The 21,975-nt window shown below is 43.5% G+C and overlaps 1 protein-coding gene across 6 annotated transcripts in view; it reads left to right on the top strand.

The window, feature by feature from the left end:
• Window positions 1–21,975, top strand: part of LOC146703341 (C-terminal-binding protein 2) — a 99,973-nt gene that overhangs the window by 73,260 nt on the left and 4,738 nt on the right. For all 6 annotated transcript variants that reach the window (XM_085466528.1, XM_085466526.1, XM_085466527.1 and 3 more), the window contains 7 exons: window positions 4,258–4,412; window positions 8,145–8,289; window positions 10,786–10,992; window positions 16,801–17,015; window positions 18,340–18,470; window positions 20,106–20,233; window positions 20,681–20,798. In XM_085466528.1, the coding sequence (XP_085322654.1) occupies window positions 4,258–4,412; window positions 8,145–8,289; window positions 10,786–10,992; window positions 16,801–17,015; window positions 18,340–18,470; window positions 20,106–20,233; window positions 20,681–20,798 (1,099 nt within the window). The remainder of the gene's footprint in view (window positions 1–4,257; window positions 4,413–8,144; window positions 8,290–10,785; window positions 10,993–16,800; window positions 17,016–18,339; window positions 18,471–20,105; window positions 20,234–20,680; window positions 20,799–21,975) is intronic.

The raw sequence follows: 21,975 nt of genomic DNA, 5'->3' as shown, positions 1-21,975 counted from the left end.
CCTTAAATGTTTTGTTCGTTCATTAATTTTCCTTGGTGCCATATAATGTCCACTTCTCCCACTTAGCAACGAAAATATCTTCCTTTAATCTGAGAATGCAAGTCATTTTTTCCATTGCATAGATTTCTCCAACAATATTTAACCAGTCTTTTGATGAAGGCGATGTTAAGTTTTTTAAACCCCGACTATTTGCATAGTTTGTATATAAATGATAGTCACTCCATTCCATCCCTCATTGGTTGATGAAATCCCATTATGAATTCTCAGGACCAGACTTCTTGAATGTACTTTCAAATGTACATTAACTGAAAAATAAGAAGGTTACATGAAAAATACCCCGTAAGGCACCACTCAGGCAGTAAAAAGAGACCCTTTACAAACTGCCGCCACCAGGTGGCGATACCTGTAGATTAAAATTCCTATTTTGAACATCTTTTTCATGTCACATTTCAAAATGGCATGAAACCACATTGGCTATCATCTTGTCAATCCCACGTCGGTAGCTAATGGGTGCCAGACCCGTCCCTCCTCATCACATCCATTTTTTGCAACCAAGATGGCGAAACAGAAACCCTCATATCAAGGATGTTACGAAGGAGAAAATTAACTATTGACGTGAAAACTGTCTTTTGAAACAGCCTGTGAACATGTTTATTTTAACACGAGAGTTTATTAGCGCTTTTGAAGCCAGCCTCGAGTGGACACTCGAGGAAGTGGATACTTTCAGGCACTTCTGCGTTGCCCTCATTTTCTAGCCCCGGGCGTTGTTGCCTGGTTACGAGACTATTACTCCCCATCCATTATTGTGACTTAAATATGAAGCTTTAAATTGTCAGATGTATGAACACATCTAAACACACACAATTCTATATTCTACTTAATTTAGATTGGTACAGACTTGTTATAGATGCACAGAGCACAGGGATGCTGTTGAGTATCACCACGGAGAAAAGAGGTGGTGAGAAAGGTGTCATGAACGCATCACCTATCAGAAACGGGTGTTGTGGTGTTGTGCAGCTGACAAACCCAGCGGTTCCGGTTGAGACTGGTTTGATGTACTTGCTGTCAATTTAACACAGAGGGAGTGTTGCCTGTCACCTCCCTGCTTTCCCTGCCTGAATATATCATATCCTCTCCATCAAAATCAACAGTGTAAGAATCAATCTGTCACACAGGAGGACATGCGCGCTTCGGCTTATAGACAGACAGACCAACTGGAATTGAGGGTCGGAATAGAAAATGGAGGAAAAGAAATGACAGTTGAGGTGAAAGAATGACAGAGAAAGGAGGGGCAGTGATTACTGAAAGACAGCTGAGGAATGATAGCAGAGGTCGGGGAGGAATTTATGTGAAAAGGGAGAAAAAGAAAATGAGATGCGCAGTGAGCAAACGGTCACTCAGGGCTAGACATCGGCAGCAAAGAGGAGCTGTCAGAAGATGCTATCATACAGGGAGAGATCTGCGAAAATACAACAGTGCCAACGATACTTTAAAATGTAGCAGAGGAAGAAGTCGACAAGAGGGAGATTAAGAGACTGAGTAAGAGACTGAAAGGTCAGAGGAACCCGGTGGATGATTCATGGAGTTCAGCCTATCTAACTTCTGCCTAAGGGTTTCACACAGCCTGTCAACCACTCCTCTCTCCTACTGCTTCATCTACAGCTTCTCTAACGTGCACACACACTGTGCGCCAATAATTGTTAGATACAAGTACACACTGGTAGGATGAAGCAGGGAGAAGCCATAATCAGTATTTTTCTTCATATCTCTGAATCAGTGACAAGTAACAAGTGGCATTTAGTTTTTAGCCTGTTTTAGGTTATTGTTTTTACTTTAGTGCACATTTGCACCTTGACTCTGAGCAAGAATAAAAGCTCATCAGCAACTAAATACATCTGCTGAATCCTAATGTTGCCACCTATGATAGACTATTTGTTAACAACTTTTATTGATAGTTGTGAGATGTTTTCTTCTGCCCTCTAGTGGACATGTAAGAAAATCTTGAATAGAATAAGCTTGAATAGAGTTTGTGTGATTTTTGGGAAGAAAAATAAGCCAAAGTATTTGGAAATGACTTATTACTGGCCTCTTACATAACTTTCAACAGTCCAAAACCCAGACGTGTTCAGTTTACAATGACATTACAAACAATCCAGTCATTTGTTTCACTCGATCGATCAACCACCATTCGTGGAGTGTTTCTGACACACCCTCGCCAGTTTGGTGTTGATGTTTTTGACCACTGCTGCCCAGTCTTTACCAGCTGCCTCTATTAATATTCAACAAGCTGTCACATACAGATGCGACAGCCAAGCTGGTAAGCCTCACCTTTCCCACCGTCATGTCAGCTGTCTTGAACAGGGAGCCTGATAAGGAGGTAGGAAGCAACGGAGGCGTTTGATGGAAGGCTTGAGATGAGGAGGCGGAGGGAGAGGGGAGGAGGCGGCTGTCTGTATGTCAGGGGAGAAAACATCTCCTCCGCCCTTTGCACCGCAAGAGTGGGGTGGATACGGCCGTTTGCGCCTCCGACCCCAACTCATGGCGCAGATGCCGGCGGTGCCAAAAATAAAGTGCATTAAAACTGGCAGCCAAAGCCTGTTAAGTGATCACCATGACAACAGGCGGAAGGCGCACGGAGACGACATCTTTGCTACAATCCTCCCCCCCTGCCCTAAGAGGCTACACTGCTGGACTGCTCGCTTTCTGTCAGCTGGGCTTTCTCTGCGTCTCTGCTGTCGTTTATGTGCTCCTTCTCCTTTCATCCTCCTTCTCCCCTGATAAGTCTCCTGGGAGCTCTTTAAGCTAACAGGCAGTGTTTAGTCTGTTTTTATGCTTCCTTGTTTTACATTTTAATTTCACTCTTCTCTGAATCGCTCCTCTTTTTCTTCCCCCCTCCTCCCCTCCCACCTGTTGTTTTTCTCACTGTGCATTTTAACTTGTTTGTGCACACACACATCTCATCTTAAATCTCCTTATCTCACCTATATCGGTCCCAATGCTGTGTGCTGTAATCCCAAAGAGCACTGCCCTAATGAGACCTCCTCCACCTTTGCTCTCCTTTCCCTTTCTCCACCCTGCTCCTTATCGCATGGCGTCATTGTAATCTTCAGGATAACTTTGAGAGCTATGCATACACTAGTGCGTGCACAGAGTGAGGTCATGCATGAGCATCCCGATACAGATCTTAGCAGCAAACCTAGATAAGAAACGTGATGTCGTGAAGTCACAGGGAAACATCCGCAGGGGATCTTGTTGTCGGGGTGAATATGGTGACCTGTGCAGTGTTGCGATGCTGTTTCTTAGCAAGGAGCAGTTTTGCTTCTTCTAAAGTCTCTCCGTCCACAGGCCAGCATCTGAGGGAAGCATGAATATTGATGCTCCTCACTTGTTAACATTGTATGAAGCAGGGGCTGGTAATTGTCTGTCTTCGAAGCGCGACACGTCCTCTTCAGTGGGATGTGTGAGAAGGTCGATCCCGCTGGGGAGTTCGGCTTCTCTTGACTCATTTTACTTCAAGTGAGAAAAGTAGCGAGTAAGGAGAGGAGAAAGAGCCGAGCGGCGACAGAAACCCGAGTTACGACACGCACTTTGTCAAGTGTGCCGAAGTGCAGCTGCGAGTCGCTTCCGAGTTTGTTTCAGGCTTGTAGCGTTTTCTCCAATGCTCTTCATTTCAATGATGCATTGCTCTTATGAGGCATTTCTAAAGGTGTCCTCACAGTGTTTCTCTTTTCTTCTTCTTTTTTTTCACCCCTGTTCCACAGCAGCTGGTTCCACTCACACTGCCGTTTTTTAACTGGTAAAAGAGAACGACCAAAGTGTGCGTGTCAGTATGCACACAGGGGAATTTGTTCCCCTTCATATGATTGTGTGAAACTGTCTGCTTGCATTCGCCTATCTGTGTCAGTGTATGTAAATGTTTCTGTGTGCGTTTGAGAGCCAGACCCAGAGGATTCCTGCAAGTGAGCCCGTCTTCTAATCCAGTCTTGAGTAGGCGCATTGATTTATTGAGCAACTTTTGTTAGTTCGGAGAAGCCCCGCTTCCTGCTACATCCTAATCAGCACACACAAGTGCACACATGCATACACACAGCAGATGATTGTTATCTGAGTGTTGATTAACTGAGTGAAGACTGCAATTTAGTGATAGTTACATTTTATATTTTATTTGGATTTCATCTTTCCTGATTTTGAAAGCTACTTTCTTAATACCTTTTCTGTTTAAAATAATCTTTCCTCTTCTTGAATGTATCTCTCCAGGTATTCGGCCTCAAATCATGAACGGGCCCATGCATCCCCGCCCGTTGGTGGCCCTGCTGGACGGGCGTGATTGCACCGTGGAGATGCCCATCCTTAAAGACTTAGCAACCGTTGCCTTCTGTGATGCTCAGTCCACGCAGGAGATCCACGAGAAGGTAGGAAGACGCACGCACCGTAGTTCACTTTCAGTGTCTTCCACATCGCAGCTGAACCTTGATGGAGAGACGGAATTTACCCGTCACTCATATCTCCCTCTTCCTTTTTCTATAGCGCTGATATGTGAAGTGCGTTATATTGGCCTCATACACACCTGCCAGTTAAAATATAGTGGCTTCATTATGATTTAATGTCACTTTGTAGCACTGACTGTAACGCCTATATCAGTGCCATTGTTCTAATAGAGAATCTCGTACAGCGGGGATGCGGTGTAATTACATTGGCTTGTAGAGGCTCTTTATTGCTTTTTATGCAGCGCCGTGGTTACAAAACAATATATGGCCACAGAAATGGGTATCACCCAAGTGCTATCTCTTCATCTGCAGACAGAGTGAGGGCTGCTATATCTTCCATCGCGCTGTTTTTATGAAAATGGGACATATTAAAAAAGAAGCATTTGCATAGAGATCAATTCAATCAAAGACCTTGGGCGGTGAGGAGAAGGGGGGAAAGTGGGTAGCTTTTTGTTTGTTTTAACACTGCCTTATCAGGAAAAACATGATTGTAATGTTCACCTCGCAAGCATATTCAGCAGTTTGCAATAATAACTTGCAGTCTAGATACCCAGAGGGGCGGTATAGATTGAAAATGTCCAATCTCTGCTTTCTGCAGCATGGATGCGAAGATGCAGTGTTGATAACTCTGGGAGTTTCAGTTCAATGTTGTCAGGGCGGACAGCAGCTGCCACACTCCCGTACATATACACTAGACAACAATAAAAAAAAAAAAAATCTTATGGAAAAGATTGGCCGAGGATTGAATATGAAAGTTGCCTAAGGTTATGTGAAGTCTTCTACCTGGTAATCCTCTTTTTTCTCAAGTGATAGGGATACAATAAAGCACACAGGCAAATACCAATCAAGATCAAGTTACAATACCACTTCAGTGAGACCAAATCCTGTATGCAGCACCTGCGCTCCAGCATCATAATCCAAGGTCTCTGATCCCTCGTCTTTGTCACAGTCGTCGCGCCTCATAACCACATGTGGCTTGTAAAAGTTGGATGAGAGCCCATATGGCAGGGAGTCAATATTGGCCTATTACTTTGTGCGCCGCCTGACTGTGATCATCCAAAAGAGGTGTTAAGCTTGGGGCTTGCAGCTAATGACTCTTAATGTAACTAAAAGATGATAGATGGAAAAATTATGATACTGTGTTCAGTTAACAGTTCAATCTCTAAAATGCAGGGGGGGGGAGCCATACATTGCGTGTTGTCGACTCGCGTCATTAGTTAAACTGTGAATAGAAAGTCTTCACAATATCAGCAAATGTTTACTATTTTCCATTTATAAGAAACAATAAATTTTCAAAGCAGTAAATCCTTTAATAAACCCTAAATGGGGTTATATAGATATTTATAGCACTTTTCTGTTGTTAAAGTACTTCACCCATTCACATTCACATATTAAATGCTGTGCTTTATCTGTTACACACACACACACAAGGATGAATGGGGGCATTTAGGAGGTTCAGGCTCTTGCACGAAAACAGTTTAAGGTGCATACTGGAGGAACCAGGTGTCAGACTAGTTTAGTGGACATACTGGTTAACATCTGTTTATTCTTTGGCACTAAGACATAACTTTTTTTGCTTTCTTGCTGCTATTTCACTATTTAGGTGGGGGACTGGGGTAAATGTGCAAGAAGCCACGTTGCTTTAGATAAGCACTGAGGCTGCAACCAGGAAAACTGGTAACCTCCCTCTGACCTAAGCGGCTGGACCTGGCATGTAGTCTTCTGTAAAATCAGCACATCTCGTGTGGACGGATTTGTTTTAGAAGTATTGAAAGATTTTGTGGAATCGATGCACTGCTAAAGTGGATTTTGAAGGTACAATGGCCAGTGGGGTCAGAGCTTGTTGTGTTATGACATATTTCACAGTATTTTGTGACGCTGTCCTGCAAAATGCTAAGCCACCTTCGTTGTAAGAAGTTTTAAGTAGTCTGTAGTTTTATGAAGCAACAGTTTGAGCAGCACAACATCCCTGCGGATCACTCACGGGATGACTTCATTGCCATAAAGTCCCCCTCCTAGAAGCTAGGAGTGTGCACTACAGTGTGCACATCACCAAATCAAAACTCCCTTGAAACAGTCTATCTTTTGCTCAGCCAGGCTAAATGTGAAGCACGGGCTTTGTGCCTTGTCAGAAAAGTCCAGGCGTCATAAGAAATGATAGATCCTTAAAGCGATAAGGGTTTGGTTACAGTGGAGAGGGGGATGTAGCTGAGGTCAGAGTTTCCATTAACATCAACTACAATCAGGCTAGAAGATTCCTTCCCCCAGCTCAAAAACAACACAAGACCTTCAGGATCAGCGCAGAGGGAGACAATTATGTATGTGTGCATTTTGGCCGGTCGCGCATGTGCGTGTAAGGAGTGTTTTAACCTTGAACTAATATCTGGAAGGCCTGTCCAGGACACTGCTCTAATAAAAGCAGTATGGAAATTCAGAGCTAATCTACTAATCACAGGAAAGCTAATGCAGCTTGGCTGGAGGTGAATGTAGAGCTGTTATTTAGGCGCTGACAGGGGCCGGGGCTGATACGGAAGGGGAATAGTTTAGATCCACATCACAGGCCAGGTCACCTTGTCCACGTTAAGTGGCAGAGGAGCAGCATGAGCAGCATTTCACAGTGATTGTCCCCCCCCCCCCGTCCAAGGTGACAGAATTCAGACTTTTTTGGGAAATGTTTCACTTGGTACATCTTAAGATTGTTTTTATTTATTCTTTTTTATTTAACTTGAATGGATTGTCTTTGGGTAGGTAGATTCAACAACGCCACCATGTGGTTGTTTAAAAGCACAGTTAGTTTTGACCTTTACCTGCTTTAAAATAAGTAACAACCACTTTCACTTACACTTAGCTGACATGCATCTTTAAGCTGGAGTTTGCGCAGCCTAAAATTTTACTCAATGCATGAGTACAGCAGGTAAGAACATTTGGAAGAAATAACCACAAGCTACTAGTCTTGATGCATTCTCAATCATCCAAGTAAGTAAATCTCCAAAAGTTGATTCTGTTCATCTTCTCCCACTGAAAACGCTACATCCAGATGAATAGAATCAACTTTTGGAGACACAAGCTACTAGGGCAAATGCGGGATACATTCCCAGGAATCGGGAAATTTTGAAGCCTGAAATACAGAGTGGTACAGTCTGGGTAGTAAATTAGTTACTTTCTTTGTAATGGGGCTATTTTAATTCTATTATTCTATTTAATTTATAAGGCTTATCCTGCAATCAGTACCTCTCTATCCAGTCACTTATCCAGATCTTGTGTCCGTAAACGCTCTTGGTGCAATTGTGAATACCGTGCAGAACTGAGCCCCCGCAAAACAATATAATGACTGTTTCTACTTCCAGTGCAGGTCTGTTAAATGGACAATGTGTCAGTGTTGCTCGCGGCCATGTGATGTCTGTAGTTCCCCCTCGATGTGAAATCTATAATGTTCACAAATGTCGGAAGTCACGGCAGGCGTGTGATTTTCACAGCATCTCTGAAAGGAATGCGACAGTGTGATTGTCATGAGCTCTTGTATCCCCAAGTGGATTTAATAGCCGTGTTTTGCTTGAGCAAACGAGTAAACTGGCCAACGGAAGACACAGATTAAGGAGGGAAAAGCATTTCATTCAGTTGTGTCATGCAAAATTTTATGAATACATGTGTCTGCAGGTGCTTAATGAGGCAGTGGGTGCCATGATGTACCACACCATCACCCTGACCAGAGAGGACCTGGAAAAGTTCAAAGCTCTACGCATCATCATCCGCATCGGCAGCGGCTACGACAACATTGACATAAAGGCTGCTGGAGAGCTGGGTATGAACTCTTTAAATAGCGGCTACTAAATCATAATAATTTTCTTCTCCACATCTGTGCTCGTGTAACAGCCTCTTTTTCTACATCTGAGCAAAGCTCTAATGTGTTTTGTGCTCCTTTGATACGACTATCCCGCGTCGCATTGATTTCTTGTGAGGGAGCAGGTCTGCTGATTTGCTTGTTTGATCGTTTGTTTGCCTGTTAATGACAAACGATACCTCAGGTGCCTGTAATCAGATTTAGGTGAATCTTGAAGGGAAGATTCATCACATCGCAGCGTTAAAATTGGACTGACCATCTAAAAGAAAAGCAGCGATGAAATAGAGCTAATAGTCGTTGTCCCTAAAGCGGACTACTTCGAATACCACGTATACCGTTTCCTTGTTTTTACTGTATGGATTTTTTCTGAATAGTATCAAAGGCTGAATAAATAGTCAGATGAAGTGCAGACATCCCGCTGTGAGCCAGAATGTTCAAAGAGACAGAGTAAAAGACACACGGGGAAGGAGAAGAGTTCAGTTTTCTCCCTGAAACACCACCCAGGCTTATATCAGCAGGCTGGTGGCTCAAAAAGCTCTTACAGTTGACAAAGCTGCCATTTCCCTGCCAATATGAGATACTGTGTCTAACTGCCACCCACTCACCGAAGGCGCTCTGCCTTGCAACACAGGAGTCAAAAGCTATCGTGCCTGGAGAAGGCGGCGCTGATATGACGGCTGTTCTCGGGGAGAAGAAAAAAGGGGCCATTGATTGAGCAGGCTCGGTCTATTTTTTGCTGTCTAGAGACGACTGCACTGTTATTCCGAGATACAGAGTGAGATGAGGACATTAGGAGGAGAATGAGGGCAGGCAGAAGTGCTTAAGTGTTAGAACAGAGAAAAAAAAGTAGTCTGTGTTGTTGGAGGAAACGGCAAGGTAATACCACAAGGTCAGGCCTGTATATCGGCTGAAAGGAACAAAATTATGAACACTGCACTGGATAAGATCTTGACTTTACATATTTACGTGTGTATCTTCATATTATTATTGACGTTTAGCAGGTGATGTTTGGAATACTGATTACGTTGCCCAAATATAGACCTAATTAAAGATAACCCAAGTTATTAAGGGATCAGTTCACACCATTATCAACTTTTCATGTTTTTCCTCTGGCCTGTCGCGGGGGCAGCAGCCTAAGCAAAGAGGCCCAGACCTCCCTCTCCCCAGCCACCTCCTCCAGCTTATCCGGGGGAATACCAAGGCGTTCCCAGGCCAGCCGAGAGATATAATCTCTCCAGCGTGTCCTGGGTCTGCCCCGGGGCCTCCTCCCGGTGGGACATGCCTGGAACACCTCACCCAGGAGGCGCCCAGGGGGCATCCTTGTCAGATGCCCGAACCACCTCAGCTGGCTCCTTTCGATGTGGAGGAGCAGCGGCTCTACTCTGAGCCCCTCCCGGATGGCCAAACTTCTCACCCTATCTCTAAGGGAGAGGCCAGCCACCCTTCGGAGGAAGCTCATTTCTGCCGCTTGTATCCGCGATCTCGTTCTTTCGGTCACTACCCACAGCTCGTGGCCATAGGTGAGGGTAGGGACGTAGATCGACCGGTAAATTGAGAGCTTCGCTTTTACACTCAGCTCCCTCTTCACCACGACGGACCGGTGCAGCGTCTGCATTACTGCAGCTGCAGCCCCAATCCGTCTGTCGATCTCCGGCTCCCTTCTCCCATCACTCGCGAACAAGACCCCGAGATACTTGAACTCCTCCACTTGGGGCAGGAACTCATCCCCGACCCAGAAGATCTACAGAAGATATCACCCCTATATGGGTAAATATAATAAAATATACTTTTGGACCAAAAGCTTCCTTTGAAGTTTTTATAATATATGACCTGTGTTATAGTACATAATATCCATTCACGTATCCATCATCTTCTACTTGTCTAAAGTGAGGTTAGGGGTGGCAGCTGCCTAAGCAGAGTATTCTAGTCGTCCTTATCTCCAGCAACACGTTTCAGTTACTCCTGTGGGATCCTGAGTTTCCCAGACTAGGCTAGATGTATAATCTCTCTAGCAGGTTCTGTATGTCCAAGGTCCTCACTCTATCTCCAAGACTGATCCCAGCCACCCTACAAAAGAAACTATTTTCATCTGCTTTTATTCGTGACCTTACTCTTTTGGTCATGACCCAGATCTCATGACCGTAAGCGAGTGTTGGAATGTAGACTGACTGGTACATGAAAAACATCAATCCGGCACACCAAATCCACCGGTCTGTTTCATCCTCGGCTGCAATGCGTGCTGGAGGTCACGCTCCAATGAAGCCGACATATTCTGATGTCATTTTCACACTCCCTTGAGATGCTGACCATGAATATCAGAAATCATAGTGACCCATGTTGGTTTTTTCGCCCTGGACAATAAAATCTCCCTCTGTACTCATATTTCACGTGTCACATACGTCTTTAATGTGCTTTTCAACCCTTCTGCCTTGTGTGTGTTTACTGTTCTATCTTTAGGCATTGCCGTGTGCAACATTCCCTCGGCAGCTGTGGAGGAGACGGCAGACTCGACCTTGTGCCACATCCTCAACCTTTACCGGCGGAACACCTGGCTCTACCAGGCTCTGCGGGAGGGCACGCGAGTCCAGAGCGTGGAGCAAATCCGGGAGGTGGCATCCGGTGCCGCCCGCATACGTGGCGAAACCCTGGGTCTCATCGGTTTTGGTGAATATTCAGTTATTCGCTTTCCTCTTTTAGCCTTTTTCTGGCTCCTTCTCTTGCTTTTTCCTCTTATTTTCATCATGTTTTTTTTTAATTTACTCCCCCTTCCGTTGCTTCCACTTTTGTGCTTTCATATCCTCTCACCACTCAGTGTGCCTTCTGTTTTCCTGCTCTGATAAGGTTATTTTTCACCCTCTGCCCGTCCCACAGATTATCTCAAGGTTGTCTGTTTCGCCTCCCTGCGGGCTGACTTCCTCTCTCTGCCTCACTGTTCTCATCCCACTGCTCTAATGCTCACCATTATATCTCTATTATACTCTCTTCTTCTGTTTTCAACTCTTCTTCTCTGTCACCACGGTCCCTCGACATCTTGCCCTGCCATGATCAGGCCTCATGGCAGACTAGATTCTTCCTCTGTGTGTTTGTGTGTGTGTGTTCTGACTTGATTCCCTCTCTGCACCTGTTTTAGTGGTGATTGTGTGTGTTTGCCCTGCCCTGTCACAACATCACCGGGCCGACAGATGCTCTGTCTTCTCACAAGCCTTTCCTGAGTGCCACCTTATCTCTCTGTCCACATACACCCCCCCCCCCCACACACACACACACACACACACAAACACACAAACACACAACCTCCTTCCTCCTCTACAGGTCCCAGACAGCTGCCTGGACTAACTGTGCCTGAACAGCGGGTCCTGGCAGGGAAGATTTCTCCCCCCTGTCTCTCCCTTCCTCATCCAGTCCTCCTCTGCTGGTCTTTCTGGCTCAAGCTGTCTCCAAAACAATATCCATTGTCAGTGGGAGGTTGGGGACATCGAAGGCCTCTTGGCGTTGGTTTCTAGGACTCTGCATATTCAGCCAGCTGCACAACTGTCGGCAAATACACAGACTGAAAAAAAAACCCTCTAGCTCTGGGGTGACAGTAGACTCGAGGACTTGAAGTACCAAACAACCAACCATTTGATCTTCTTCTCAAAAATAAGTTCAAGCCTTTTAGTTGTGAATTATTCTGTTATTTCTCATATGTAAATGTAACCAAGTAGCTGTGGTCTGCCTATCTACCTCCAGTAAATATCCAGGATAATCCTATCAACTAAATTTGATCTGATAAAAAACTCATTTTCAACTTTGGAATTTGGGGAATATGTTAGTCTGGGAAGAGACATCTAAGATACCTTTAATCAGCATTTTTATATGAATGAAGGCTTAAATGATCATCAGGGTTGAGTGTGATAAGCTTGAAATGCCATTTTAGTTACTAAATGCAAAACAACATTTTTAACACATTATATTCCCCTAAAAATGATATTTTTAAATGTTGCATCTTATACTAAAAGTGATTGCAGACAAGTATAATTACTTTCTCTTGAAACGTCTCAAAGCAAATTCAAAACAAAGAAAATTCCACTTGCATATTTAGCATTTCCAGTTGGTCAAATCAAATTAGCCGTGCAAAGACAGTGTTGATACTGCAGCAGATGCAGATGAGGACCGATGAAAAAATGTTGGAATTCATTACCCAAGTCTAATCCTTCCCACATATTTCTGCAACATTAGCCGATTATGTGTCAAGGAAACATAAAAACTGAATATCCAACCGCCAAAGTTATGCTTCCATGTTTTAAGAGACACAATCGCAAGGTAAATAAGGACTTTTTGACAGCCTCTGGTAATTGCACATTTTTCTATGCTAACTGTACTCACTTAAATTTTTAATTAACAGAATCCCATTACATCCATCTTGAAGTTGCTCACAGTGAAAAGTCTAATCACTCAAACCAGTTTATTTGAGTGATTAGGTTTAGTTCACTCTCACCACTATGATCAGTATCATCTCCACATGAAGCAGGCAGCTGTTTTCAGACGATTGCGCACTACCCGCCTGCGCCAAATTGCACACAGACACAACTGACAAGTATTTGAAAGCTAAAGAGAACAAATAACCGTATTGCACGTTATTGGATTTTGCACTTGTTGCATCTCTTTGCAGAATATGGAAAATATCTCCAGTGATATTGTGATGTCGCCTGGTTCCTTTTGTAAAAACAGTAGAGATAATCTGCCTGCTGTGCACAAGGACTTTTGAAACAATGTTTTTTTAAAAAAAACGTTGACCTCTTGGCCAATTGCCACCATGTTTGCCTCTTCACTGTTGGGTGAGACAGGGCTGATTTCAAGAATTGGTGCTTCAGCCTCGTGTTTTACTGCAGAATCTGAAACCTTTGTCAGCAGAAAAATTTGCAATGCAAAGCAAACATCTGCTGCCGAGTCGAGAGTGAAATGACAGAGATCAAAATGTTCAGATCCACCTGAGTGGGTGGCAGACCCCCTGGTTTTCGTTGCATGTGGCATTGATAAGTGTGGGACGGGAGGGCGAGGCTTAGAAATAGAGACGACAGAGGAGCTGACATATTAAAGGAAAAATCCGCACAAAAAAAATACAAATTCTTTTTTTCCCAGTGCAACAAAGTTAGAGGTATTTTTAGATGCCAAAAACTTCAGCTGTTAACTGATCTCATTGTAAATCAAGATTGTGTAGATCTAGTTTCTCTTTAAACCCAGTTCTTTGCAGACATTTTCCAACAATCAGAGAGGCAGAAGAAATCATTGCAGAAGAAGTGATGATCCAACTTTCCACAGCTGCTCCAAAAGGTTTAGTAAATCACATCGTACTGCAGCTGCAGGATGACCTGGTCTGTTTCAAACTGACAAGAAAAATCTTTTTAAAAAATTGATTCCTTTACTGCTGCTGTCTGCATCGCTTTTTTAGCTTGCACTTACAGCAGCTCACACCCACGCTCTGTGTTGTGTCAAACGTGGCCTGTGAAAATTAGGAAAAGTAACGTTAGCAGAAAGAAATGGACAGATGAATCACTCGAAGAAAAGTAAAGTGCGCAACTGTGATCATCGCAAAATTTGTAGTTTTATTGTGCGATAGCTGCAGCTATATCTGGGTCTTTAGCATTGCACGTCTCTTATCGGCTGACATTGAAGGAGAAGAAGAGAAGGAGTGATTCTCTTCAGCTGTGGAGTGTAAGAGCAGGATATAATGCTCGATCACAAAGAGGGGACCTTGAGAGTGTAAAGGACCTTATCGATCCTTTTTACGAGCAGCAACATCCACCTCTCCATTACTCTGTCCCTCTCTCTCTCTCAGCTGCTGCTGCAGAGCAGAAACTGGCGTCTCCAGCCAACAGAGTGGAGACTCGCATCCTACACAACAAATGGCTGTGAGAGACAGAGGGAGAGGCTCGAATGCTGCACATTCAGTTTCTGATTCACTGTCTCACAACTTCACCTCACATTGGGCCTCATTCACAAACAGTGTGTTTGCACAAACGTGTGCCTAATCAGCACAAACAAATGTTTTACTCACAAATCCGGGATCCATCCGTGTTTTCGTGCCTGAAGTGGTTGGTGCACGGCAAACAAACGTAGAGCTGCCTCAGACTTAGAAAATATAAACATACATGTTTTAACTAAATGCTTAGCAGGTTAAAACTGACTTAAAACACTTAAAAAACCTTTAATTTATTAAGGCAGTGGCCAATTACATAAAATAAACACAAATCCGTTGCCTTTCATCCTTGCTGGACGTCATCGCCGTCACCTCGCCACTGTTTCAACAATGTCCTACTTACGGATGTTTGTATAATCTGGTCGGTTATTCCTTTTTCCATAAACTTGTATCTTAAGCTTTTTTCTTATATCTAAGTCACGGTCTGTGCGTCAAGGATTCAGTATTTACCGCTTCAGTGATTGCAACCCGAGTCTCTTGGTGTGTCTTTCCAGTTTCCACCTTAGACATTATGTTTCCTCAGTCCACAACTTTTTTTTTGCTTAAGTGACCTTTTTTCTCTTAGAACAGCTTCACAGCTTTCTCTGTGATCCGCCTCTAGGCAAACACGTTTCCTTATATAGAGAAAAATGGGGCCACGGAAGTATGCTGACTGCAAGTAACGTGCGTGCACCTGCTGATTTACAGTGATTCTCTAACGTGCACACGATAGTAAGAGTAAAATTGGCTGCTTTTGCACGATCCACAAACCTGACTTTTGTTTGAGTGCTTATTTTGTGCACAAATTAAAAAGCACACACGGTGAATGAGGCCCTTTGTTTGTTTGTTCTTGTTGTTTTTTAATTTTTTCATCATAGCTCCTTGTCTTCATCGTAAGCCTTTTTTCCCTTAGTGATATTAAAAGTAGCCTTTTTCACAACTTTAATATAATAAAGCCGACATGAAAAGGCTGTTGCAACATGAAAGATGTTCAAGTGACATCCTGTTACTATTAGAAGAATGAAAGGTTTATTTTTTGTGAAGTTTTTTTTAGACATTGGCTTCTTTTTCGCTCATTTTCAGGTCAGAACTTGTACTTGATTATTTTCTCTTTTTTTATCATTCAAGCATAAAAAAGCACTCAAATCAGGGGATGAGCCAGTGCTCAATTTAGCAAAGAACTCATTTTAAATTGTATCTTTAGGCAGTTTGTCAATAGTATTCTATCACAATAATAAAACCTATTCCCCCCTTTTTTTGGATTGGCAAGGTGGTTTCTGAAGAGCTATAAGACAAAAACTTATATCTCTGCATTGTTTGCAGTGTGTCGTCAAAGGGTTAGAGTGGTGGATGGCTGTGGCTTAGAAGGTTGTGGAGTTCCCATACTAATTGGAAGATTCGTGGTTCAATCCCTGGTCCTCCTCTGCATAATGATATTGTGAGTGCAAGATACTGAACCCAATGAGTTCACTGGAGTGTGAATGTTAGATAGAAAACACTGCGGACGCAATTCTACGTCCTACATCTTTTTGATACATGTCTACAAACTAGTAGATGGTCTAATACGTCTTGATGCATGCTCAATCATCCAAGTAAGTAAATCCCAATCTGGATGTAGTGTTTTCAGTGGGAGAAACATTTCGTCACTCATCCAAGTGACTTCTTCAGTCTCAGCTGACTGCAGGTTTCCCCAACCTTATAAACAGTGCATTGCACAATGACTGAAACTAACATCACTGAATGAACGATGGGCTGGGAGGTCAGTTCCTTGATCATTAATGTGCAAATTCTCATGACCATTGATCAACAACTGACCTCCCAGCCCATTGTTCAGTGGTGCTAGTTTCAGTCATCGTGCACTCACCCACTGAAAACGCTACATCCAGATGATCAGAATCAACCTTTTGGGATGGTCTCAATGGAAGGGGTGGTTGTCAAGAAGACTTAAGCAAGGGAAACAGAAAAGGCTGAGATATGACAAATTACACAAGAACTGGAAACAGGTCTTATGGTATGATGAACCAAGATGAACCAGTGGTGTTGGGGATCTTGTCAAAATTGATGGTATTATGAACACAGAAATGTACCGTCAAATTTTGGCTACTATGCAATACCATCTGGAAGGCATCTGAGCAGTTTAATTTTGTGACATGACAGTGATCCCGAAACACACTGCCAATTCAGTAAAAGCATACCTGGATAGAAAACACACACAAACCATGGAGCAGTCGGACCTCAACATTACTGAAGCAGTGTGGGATTATTTTGACAGCGAACAGAACAAAAGGCAGCCAACATCCAAAGAAGAGCTTTGAATGTCCTTTAAGAAGCCTGGAGAACTATTTCGGAAGACTACTTAAAGAGTTAATAGTTAACAAGACATGTAAATGATCAGTGAACTGGTATTTAACAGTGCAACTTTTGAACTTGCCTGGCTTTTTCTGGAGAAGACACGCTCTGTTAACGTACGAGAAATCCCTCTGTGTCTTTGAGCACGTTGACAAACTTTATAAACTCTTTGTTTGTGTCCCCAGGTCGTTCGGGCCAGGCGGTTGCAGTGCGAGCCAAGGTTTTCGGCTTCAACGTCATCTTCTACGACCCCTATCTGCAGGACGGCCTGGAGCGCTCGCTGGGCGTCCAGCGCGTCTACACCCTGCAGGACCTGCTCTACCAGAGCGACTGCGTCTCCCTGCACTGCAACCTGAACGAACACAACCATCACCTCATCAACGACTTCACCATCAAACAGGTGCATTACTCAAAACAAACACAGACACGCGTCGCCCGCACACGTGTCACCCAGACAGAGCTGAACATCCCATTGAACAGCTGTGACCTGATGTGGGCTTAATGCGGTGCTATCTAGCAGGTAGACAAGTCGAGATGCTGGTATATTATTACTCTGTCAGCCTAGTGTCTGTCCTAAAGAGCATTATATCTGGCAGAAAGAGAAAGCAGGAAGAAGAAAAAAGGACTGGAAACAGCAGCAGCCTTCCTGCCTGTACATTCCCTGCTCTTTATCTTAAGCTCCACCAAAGCTGGACACAAATTCATTCCTTTGCTCTGTCAAATGCATTTAGTGCCAGCCCACGGCTACAGCAAATATATCGACTAGGCTGCACAGTGTGAGGGGAAAGTGCTGCTCTCTGAGTCAATAACTGCACTCTGAGGCACTGCCTGGGGTGACACCTGCAGGGCAGCTGAGGAACTGCACAAGCTGGGGACGCATCTTCCTTCTGTCAATATCACCCCGCACTGTGACACACTCTCTCTCTCTCTTTGTCTTGTCCCTCGCGCTCCATTCTTCCTGAGTTACAGTATGTGAGGAGATGAAGAGGAGTGGGTGTAGGGTAACCCAGTTAACTCTGTGTCTTTTCCAAAGCACAAGATTCTCAGCTGCCTCTTAAGTGCTGCAATGAAAGAACACTTTTCTGTCTTTCCTCACCCAGAATTTGGCAGTGGCTCTTAGCGTTTAAAGTGGAAACGTGTGTGTGCATGTTTGTGTATTTTCTGTGTGTCAAAACCACCAAGGCCTAATAAAAGACTGCCTGCCAGCGTAAAGGCTTTTCATGCCCCTGGATTTCAGCTTTTGTCAACATTAAGGGATTACTTTCTTCTGAGCATATTCATTTGATTTTTTTCTTCTTCCTCCCTCATACACTTTTTGTTGTGCCTTATTTTCTCCCCCCCCCCGGTAAGCAGCAAGGGGTGGCGGTGCTACTTCATCTTTCAGCTCATCCCTCGTCCTTCATTTCATCTCCTTGGTTTGAACAAAGCCTGCTCTATATCCCACATCTGACAGCATTTGTCCCAGTTGCCTTTCTGTCTCCTAGATCTTTCAAGTGTCAGGTGAAACAGAGATGTCACCATTTTATTCCTTCTTCTCAATTTATGTCCTGTTTAATATGTCTTAAGACATATAATCCAGATTGATGCTCTCTTTTAGATCAAACACATTCATTTGCCTGCCAGGCTGGCATACACACAAAAGTCCATACATGAGCTGTAAAAAAGCTGGCTTCATCTGTGCCTAGTGTTGACTTGTTTGTGTTTGCATGCCTTTTGCACTACAGATGCGTCAGGGTGCATTCTTGGTCAATACTGCACGGGGAGGTCTGGTGGATGAGAAAGCTCTGGCCCAGGCGTTAAAGGAGGGAAGGATACGCGGAGCTGCCTTAGACGTCCATGAGACCGAGCCCTTCAGGTAAATGCACACATGTGCCAAATCCTGGACAGATATAGGCAAGCAAAGTGATGGGTGTGTAGGAAGGGAAAGACAAAGAAACAGAAAACCTTTAAGAGATAGACAGACAGGCAGGAACAATGGCAGATATAGTTATAATGAGATAAAAGAGAAATCATGTGCTTCTAAAAGGATCCTTCAGGGCCCTGTGTGTAATAGAATTTAGGAGATGGAGAGCTGGATTTATTCTTGTCAGAGCAAGTTAAAAACATTTAAAGGTACAGGTGTATGCTTGAGTTTGAATAGAGGTGCAAAAAGAGGTGAATAATCTCCATTTTTTGGTATCCAAACACAACGATAACCCAAGAAAAGACCATATTTATACAGGATTATTAAAACAGACCTTCTTGGACATTTTTCCTTACGCTTTATTCGTGAGAAAGTGCCGGGGGCAAAGTGGTGAAAGGCCAAAACTAGGTGAAAAGGCATCAGTAAGTGTGTCATAACATGCAATCAGCTAATTAAGAGTGAAAGTGTACAGCTTAATTTGAAGTATAATCAATAAATCTATAATTTCTTCATTTTGGCAAATGAATGAATGAGTTACAAGTACTGCTGAATTGATTTAATAACTATTCAAATGACATCTTGACACTTGTTGCTTTTGTTGTCAATTATAAACAAATTAATTCAGTTAAGTACTGGTGATATGAATAATTGGAAAATCTGGTAACAGCTTCATCATGAACTATACTGGTGACACTGGGTAACCAGTCTGAAATAATTGTAAATGAAATAATTTCAGATTTATTTCCCAAAGCTCACCTGTTCCCCTTATGATTTGACACCGTGTTTTAGCTTTGAGCTATGAACTGCTTTCATCAGAAGGCAAACAGCTTGGTACGCGTCCCACTTCTCCACCATCCTAAGATCCGTGTTTTCCGTCTCAGCGGGTAACTGGTGTTGTGTTGTTCACGCGTCGGGGGCAGTCAGAGAGTTTGGAGGCTGATTATTTCTGGACAGCTGCTCAGCTGAGTGGCTGCTCAAGAAGGCTGAAACTGAACCCGATGAATCTGGAACTCATGCTCCGCTAACCCAGCATGTCAACGGGGGAGCGTTTCATAACTTTGGACCTCCATCCCACGCGGCATGACACCGATTTCAGGACGCTGCTGACGCGTTGCAAAGCTTACACGCAGAGAACCAGGCTAGGTGTTACAAGGATGATGGAGGGGGAGGAGGGAGTTGATGCTGATCTGTTTTTGTGAGTCTCCTGAGAGGAAAGAGGCTGACAGAAAGGAAGTATCAAAGCAGCAGGAAGAGAAGATGGTGGCATCTGTGAATAACAGGATCTGACATTTTACCCCACTGGCCATATTTCCAGACAACTGTCATGTAAACTGTACACAAATAGTTTTTAAAGGAAAAGAAATAGTTACAGTATCAGATGGTTTTGATATACAAGAATATGTTTTGTCATTGGCCTCAAAATAAAAATAATTAATTCTACGTTTGTATTTCTTTATAAGTTAATTAGTGAAGCCCTCCACAACATCCGGTACAGCCTGTTATTGATGTTAGTTTTAATATAATTCTGTCATCATGTGCTTGTTGGAGAAAATGTGCATACTGTATTAATTTGACTGTGTGCTGTAGTTTTGCTCAGGGCCCACTGAAAGATGCTCCAAACCTGATCTGCACGCCACACACAGCCTGGTACAGCGAGCAGGCCTCACTGGAAATGAGGGAGGCCGCAGCTACCGAGATCCGAAGAGCCATCACCGGTAAGCCGCCGCGTTTCAATTTTGTTGTCCAACATCCATCGAAACTAAACATCCACGGCTTCATTATGGAGGCCCGCGCCTCGGTGCAGTCTCCCGCGTGACCTGTTGCACGTCTTTTCTTTCCCAGATGTCACATTACCACTTCAATAGACCCTCGGCAGCCTTTATTAGATCTGGACCTCTTAATTGATGTTATCCTTAGCTTCACGACACAGAGTGGCTCTCGGGGGCTGGCCTTGCCGCCACCCTGGCCAAAAAAAAGAATTTAAAAAACTGATTGTTAAATGGTCCTAATTTGCATTTGTGTATCTAAGCCTGATATGTTTGTCAGTCTGAACTCATTAACACTTTGCATAGCCTGGCCGCTCATGCCCTGTAACAAGTCGTAGCCTTCGAGTGTGTTAGATTTATGCAGCTCTTTTAAGCTGAACGCGTGTCTCGTGACAGGCCGTATCCCTGACAGCCTACGAAACTGCGTCAACAAGGAGTTCTTTGTCACTACGGCACCGTGGGCGGTCATGGATCAGCCAGGCGTTCACCCTGAGCATAATGGCGCTGCCTACAGGTAAGGACTGAAAATACAGCCATTATTTTCATTTTAAGAACAACAGTTTTATCACCTGTGAGCTACACTAAAGTATCATAAACTAGAGCAATTTCCTTCGTTTGCTCCGCCTTTATACAGTTGTAAAAGATGTCTTGATAGATCGGTGGTTTTTATAGGTTAGTTCACCACTCCTGTAGAGCCTAGCATCTCATCCGCTAACGCTTCCCCTTAGCAGCAGAAATAAATTCTGTCCACATTGTCCCACTCTTCGCCATTCTTGATCTCAGCATTTCCACCTCCATGTGCTTCTTTCACGCAGCCAAGTGAACCAAACTCTTCCAGGCGTAACAACCGGCATCCCCCAAGACAAAATTAATGCCTAGATCAGGACCAGGTAAATACGATCATCTGGGGCCAACAGCCTCCGGTTGGAGGTCCTGGATATAAGACCCTCTCACCTCCTGAGCTCACCTGATGTGTGTCCCTCCTGTAGTTCCCCTTCAGCACTTACCTGTTTGAATGAACACAGAATAGAGATGGGTAGCAGTGAATGTGGGTTTTTGAGTGTCACAGAAAGCATGACATGAAACCACTGAGGTGCACTTCCATGGATGGAGTCATGCTTTGTGGTTTCCTTCTTATAGGTATTTGGGAATGTTCTTTCCAGCTATTTTCTCCTTCTCTGGTTGATGGATTTTACTGTGATTTCCACACCCATTTCCCCCCCTAACTAATGTGACATATTAGCTCTTTTCCACCAAACAGTCTTAGGAAGTCTGTGTTTCAGGAAGTATTAAGATAACTGCATAACTGCATTTTTTTAAAACAATAAAAGAAAAATGATGGGAAAGAAAAATATGTGGCTCATTGATAAATAGAACATGTGCTGCTTCTTTCATGAGAGGATTGTGTTTTCTCCTTTTTATATCAAATTATGACCCAATCATCTTTAAATTAGGCACTAAAACTTTACGAGCTATGAGCAGATTATGTGCATTTATAGACCAAACAGTATCTTGCCTTTTTATTTTAATTACCATAATGAAACTGAAACAGTTTCATATTTAATCTAAGCTGAAGAAACAAATCAATAAGCAAGGCAAGAAATACTTTCCAAAGTATGTTGATTAATGTAATCTCTATAAACAGGAAGATCGCCTGGAGAGTTCATGCTCCACCAATGCCCACGTCCTGT

Source organism: Copadichromis virginalis, linkage group LG8 (assembly GCF_057382275.1).
Source record: "Copadichromis virginalis isolate Kocher_CV1m ecotype Utaka linkage group LG8, C_Virginalis_male_GT1.1, whole genome shotgun sequence".
In the NCBI taxonomy this organism is placed as follows: Eukaryota; Metazoa; Chordata; class Actinopteri; order Cichliformes; family Cichlidae; genus Copadichromis; species Copadichromis virginalis.
Note: the sequence above shows the minus strand (reverse complement) of the source record. Positions and strands in the feature narration are given on the sequence as shown.